Source organism: Centroberyx gerrardi, chromosome 2 (assembly GCF_048128805.1).
Source record: "Centroberyx gerrardi isolate f3 chromosome 2, fCenGer3.hap1.cur.20231027, whole genome shotgun sequence".
NCBI lineage: Eukaryota > Metazoa > Chordata > Actinopteri > Beryciformes > Berycidae > Centroberyx > Centroberyx gerrardi.
In genome coordinates, this window is record NC_135998.1 from 31102794 (window position 1) to 31108793 (window position 6000).

At 41.4% G+C, this 6000-nt stretch overlaps 1 protein-coding gene across 1 annotated transcript in view; it reads left to right on the forward strand.

The window, feature by feature from the left end:
* Positions 1-5651, forward strand: part of crb2a (crumbs cell polarity complex component 2a) — a 28074-nt gene extending 22423 nt beyond the window's left edge. The window contains exons 8-13 of the mRNA XM_071917548.2: positions 241-815; positions 1102-1267; positions 1651-2521; positions 2682-2798; positions 3640-3766; positions 5430-5651. Of these exons, the coding sequence (XP_071773649.2) occupies positions 241-815; positions 1102-1267; positions 1651-2521; positions 2682-2798; positions 3640-3766; positions 5430-5651 (2078 nt within the window). The remainder of the gene's footprint in view (positions 1-240; positions 816-1101; positions 1268-1650; positions 2522-2681; positions 2799-3639; positions 3767-5429) is intronic.
* The last annotated feature ends 349 nt before the right edge of the window (positions 5652-6000 follow it).

Here is a 6000-nt window from a genome sequence, read left to right on the forward strand (position 1 = left end):
AGAACACCCCTCCCATCCCCTTGAATTACGTTGGCCTGTAACTGGCCGAAACACACAAGTCACATTTTCACAATAGAGAGGAGTAAGCTAGCTCATTAGAACAGAGAGCCAACAGAAATGTCTAGTGAAGAGGTAATACATCACCATGCAAAATACTGGAATAATACTTATTGCTTCTGTTTTTGGTGACTTGCCTGCTTTTGAAATTTGATTACTAAATGTCCAATTCCGCCCTGATAGAATTCCCCTCATGGACATACAGCCACGAAGACACAGTGAGCTTCAGTACCTACGATGTTGGCAAGAGCCACAGGAGCAACTTCAGCATTTCTTTCTTTTTGAGGTCATTGAAGCCAGATGGCCTGCTCTTCCAGCTGAGGAGACCCACAGAGGAAGAGGAAGGAGAGGTCTACTTCTCAGTGTACCTGGGGATGGGGAGGGTGTTTGTCAGCTCTCTTCCCAATGGCACTCCTTTGACTGCTCCAATTTTTGTGACCACTGGTGAGAAGCAACTTCTACAAGTGGAAGTTCAACATAAACAGGTGATCTTTGAGCATGCAGGTCTTCGCTATGGAATAGGAGAGATCCCTGAGGTGGAGGTTAACAACGGGGATTTGGCTTATGTAGGAGGTCTTCCAGGAAATTGGGACTCAGAATTTTGGGGGGGACACTTCAAAGGTTGCCTGCAGGACCTTCGTTTGGACACAGTGCATCTGGATGTGGATGCATGGAACAGCTCAGATGAGGAGGTGGTGTATTTACCAAGTGATGCTGAAAACATAGAGAGGGGCTGCGTCAGTGATGATACTTGCAAGGTGGGAAGTACTTCTTTAATCTTCTTTCTTCCTTCCTCTACTTACTAGTACAATGAGTTCCCTCTAACATTTCTTATTTTGGCTACCTGTCGTATCTCTCCCCAAGAGAGGTTCATTTGGTCAAGATGGGACTGTTATTCTGTCACTTATTGCTAAGAGGGAAGGCCGAAAGTACCAGAATGGACGTGATGCCATCATATGTTTTACTTTTTTAAAGCTGTTTTGAAGATTCTTTCCTGTCTGAGTTGCTTGTGTCTTGACAAAATCTCAATATCTTCATCTAAAGGTGGAGCCATGTCAAAATGGAGGAGAGTGCACCATCACATTCAACGATTTCACATGTTCATGTCTGGAGCAATACACCGGAAAGACCTGTGAAACACGTGTGTGGTGTGTCAGTGATCCTTGTGTCAATGGGGGCCATTGTGTGGACCTTCCCGATGGATATGAATGTAAGAACATTTGCGTAATTTCATAACTATGGTTAGAGCAGGTTTAGCCTTTTGACAATAGTCAATAGAAACATCTATTGCATTCTTATTATCCATTAGTGCTGTCTTGGACCATAGAGTTTGAAGTACACTGCCTGAAGAGCTTAACCTGGGAAAATAAATCTTTTTCATCACTTTTTAAAACATGTTTACAGACAGTTTTTATTGATTCTTGTCAAATTATTTGCACAGGACTTTTCAACCCTGTTTTCAAAAGCAAAAGCTGAGCAAATAAATTAATATCATCATTAGTCATAGTAGTATTTAATAAATCAACTTAGAAGAAATCAATCATACATTTGAAAAACAATGCATATAAGATGTCTCTACCTGTTCACCTTCAGGCGTGTACAACGGCACTTTTGAGAACAACCCTGTGCGGTACAGCGCTGGAGGCACCCTGGCTGGACCTGTGACGACCATATACATCGAGCTGCGGACTCGCTCGGAGAATGCGGTGCTACTGCGTGCCGGCCACGGCTCCGATCTGCTGATGGTGGGGCTGCTAGACTCTTCGATCCGGGTGCAGATCCACATCGGCAACAGCGTCGAAACGTTGGCCTTTACTGGAGTGCGTCGAGTCGCCGATGGGAAGTGGCATCGCGTGACGGTCTCGATGGCTGAGAAGGACAGCGAGGCCTCTCATTGGGTCATCACTGTAGATGGAATCACAGATGCTAGCAGTGCGCCGGAACTCACCGGAAGCCTTCACTTTCTCAATGAGAAGGGTGCTGTGTTGGCTATTGCAGAAAGTTTCACAGGTTGTTTAGGTGCGGTAAGAGTCGGAGGAGTCTACCTTCCCTTTGTGGATGACCATAAGGCCCCACAGCTTTCTCAGTTCCATAGAGTTGGAAAAGGAAAGATTAATATGGGCTGTACCAGTGCCCCTGTTTGTGATTCGGATCCCTGTCTAAATGGAGCAACATGCGAGGATCTCTTTAATAAATTCGGCTGCGTCTGCGACTCTGGTTGGGAGGGAGAACAATGCGAGGTAGACACAGATGATTGTATATCTGGGCCTTGTATTCATGGAAGCTGTAAAGACTATTTGGCTGGTTTTGAGTGCCGTTGCCACCCTGGATATGCTGGCACGCTCTGCGAAGAGAATCTGGATGAGTGTAAGCATCATGCTTGTGAACATGGGGGCACATGTGAGGATGGACCGAACATGTACACCTGCATATGCCCTAATGAGTATAGTGGCCCACTCTGCCAGTGAGTACAAACACTCATCCATCTGTTTTTACCAATGTAAACAACCAATGGGCTTTATAGTGTACAGTGCACATACTCGAAACAGCTTACCTTTATGATAGATGACAAGAATTCTTGTAGTCAGTATTCAAGCATAGTTTAATACCTTTTTTTTCAACAGGTGGGACTATCCCCCAATCCAGTGTGGTAAAGATGTTCAGTGTGCAAATGCGGGCATCTGCAACGAGGGGCTGTGGGGAGCCAACTGCACTTGCATGCCAGGTTTTGGAGGCAACAGGTAAAGTCATCCTTTTAAAAATGTTTTGTGACTTTTTAAAATTGCAGATGATTATGAATGATTATGATGATTTTGGTTATGAATTCAATCAAATATCAACATTAAGGCTGCAATAAGTGACGACCACTAGAGGGTGACAGAAACCACAACACAGTTGTAAATAAAGCACAGCAAAACTACTGGATTACCCCTCCCTTCGCTAGCTTTGTCCCTAAAGACAAAGCTAGCAAAGCACCGTGCATAAAGGCTAATAGCTAAGCTAAACGTACCTACGGAGAAGTGTCGCTGGTTATCAGTCTCACTTTGCCAGATCTTTCTCCCGCTGAAGATTACATGTCTCACAATGACATGTGAAGAGGCAGGTAGCAAGTTTACTAGTTGAACAAGTTTACTAGTTTAACAAGTTTACTCGCTTCGATTCCGCCATTATGAGAATTATTTTCAGGAATGGGAGGGGGAGAGCGCCGCTTTTAAACAGCGAGGGAGGAGACAAGCTAGTTTAAAAAAATGAAAAGCTCCTGAACGGACCGGGAGGAGCTTCGTTCAGGAGCGGAATTTGACAACAAGCTTTAGAAAAGAGGTGAAAACAGCAACACAGCTGGATATTGGTTTATATCATTATGTCTCAATGAAATCTCCACATAGCACACAGTTTCAGGATTGGTTATAAGGTCTGATATCGCTTATTGCAAGTTTAATGTAAATTGGGGTGTAAAATGTCTGATTTCACTCTTCATTTTATCTGGCAAAATCTTGTATTGTAGAGCAGCACATTCCTAAGTGTGTATTGATGACTGATGTATTTTTAATGTGTGACTTTTGTGCATTTGCTCTCTTTAAGGTGTGAGATGGAAATAGACGAGTGTGAATCTAATCCCTGTCGAAATGGCGGTTCCTGTCAGGATCGTTTCAATAGGTTCCTGTGTACATGCCCGCCTGGCTACAGTGGCCTAATCTGCGACACAAATGTACGTCCTTTAATCTTTAAATCTTTTTCAGTGAAGGATTATACGTCCATTAATATTTCAAAATTGTAACTTTTTTATCTAACAAGTAACTTCCAACTCATATCCGTCCCCATCACACTCCATAACCAAAAAAAACAAACAAAGCGTAAACATGAGGCAGATAAATGTTTAGTCTAAGAGATACATCCTATTTAGTGAGAGAAAAAATAAAAATAAAAACAATAAAAACAATACAAAAAACAGTGAGATTTAATAGTTATGTATCTGCAACATTACATTTACCTATACTGAACGATGTCTCCATGATTTCTCTTATTTATTTTTACACTTTGCATCTACCAGATATCTAGATGGACTTTTTCATAACTCTCTTAGACATTTCAAATGAGGCGATTCATAGTTATTATTATAACATATTGAAGCAAAATTGAAGTGAAAGGAGTACCATTCATTGAAACACAAGAACAACAACTATGATTAATAAGTATTTCTCTATCGCGTGGGAGAGAGTTGTAAGGTAACCCACAAGATGGTTGTACATGCAAGTCCATCCAAGAAAGAGGCAATATACTCTTGACTCAGTTATGAGCCCATATTGAATTGAGGAATAGCCCTCTGAACAGACTAGTGGTCCCATGACTTCATTCCAATTAACAACATTTTGGAAGAAACAGTTTTCAGATGAAATGGAAGGTGTTCAGATGTTGTGCAACTTACTACCAGAATCATTTGTGAGAAATGTGTTAAAATACTAGAAAAAAGTGTAAATAGGAAACATTCCCAAAATATCAAGCACTCAAACACAGGGAAAAAAATGGTTTGATATGAGAAGTAGAAAAATACATGGAAAAAAATCATGTATATATGACCTCACAAAGTGTTGCTTAAAACACTTCTTTGGTTCACGATGGAAGACAAAATAACACTAACTTAATACAATAAAAAGGCAATAGCAATAGTCTCAATACTGGCCACTTATCAGTTTGTTCCAAAGCAATGTTCCCACTTCCTTTATAAACATGAAATGTAGAAATGTGTAGAGTATCGACTTACCTGGATTGTCTTTGTTAAGGTGAATCCACAGTGAAAAACATCATCCACACACATAGATCCATGCAATTTCCATTTTTAGGCCATGCTTTCAATCTACAAGACCTTCCTCAGAACATAAATGTGAATTAAAAAAATTTAATTTAAACAAGAAATGTAAAAATAACATATACATTGCCCATCAAAACTTTGGGGACACCACATTTTTCTCTATTTTTACTATTTTCCACATTTTAGAATAACAGTAAAGACATCAAAACTATAAAATAACACAAATGGAATTATGCGATGACCAAAAAAGCGTTCAACAAATCAAAACTATCTTATATTTTAGATTCTTTAAAGTAGCCGCCCTTTGCCTTGATGGAAAGGCAAAGGCTTTGGAAAGAAATTCATACATAGGATCAACTTCACTATTTATATTTGTCTAAGAAACTAATTTCAAGCATTTAAGCAGAAGCCTTTAGATCAAAATGGCTTTAAGAGAATGAAAAACATAGAACATTCAATGAGGTGTCCCCAAACTTTTGATGGGCAGTGTATTTTATTTTATTTTTTAATGTATATTTGTACATCAGTGATGAACCCCCTTTGCCCTCTTTGCCTTTTGCAGAAGCAAGCCCAGAGAGAGCGAGTCCCCTGGCTAGTGGTGGCCATCCCACTGGTCTGCTTCTGTGTGCTCATAGTGGTCATCGGCTTGACCTTCATGGTACTAACAGCGAGGAAGAAGCGCCAGTCGGAGGGCGCCTACAGTCCCAGCACACAGGAGATGGCTGGAGCTCGCCTGGAGATGGACAGCATGCTGAAAGTCCCGCCAGAGGAAAGGCTGATCTAAAAGGTTTTGATGATGAAGGGTTTGATACCTACTGATATCTGAGTTTGAGCTGATCTGAGCACTGCGGGCAAGTGCAGAAGACTCACTGTGACTCTCTAGAGATCTGACTATAGGGGGGGGGAGATGAATGACATTCGTTGTAGGACACAGCCCCCTCCTGGTGGGGACGAGGTCCTGGCCCGGTGCTGCTGTGCTGTAGTATGTCATTGTATTCAGCCAAGATGTGTTAAGCATGTAGGTGGTGTATTTTTGATGAAGCACTCCATAGAATGTCCAAGGAAACAGCCTTTGAGTTTGCATCCCAGAAAGTCATTGACAGTATGAGGGAAGAGGGTATACACATGATCTA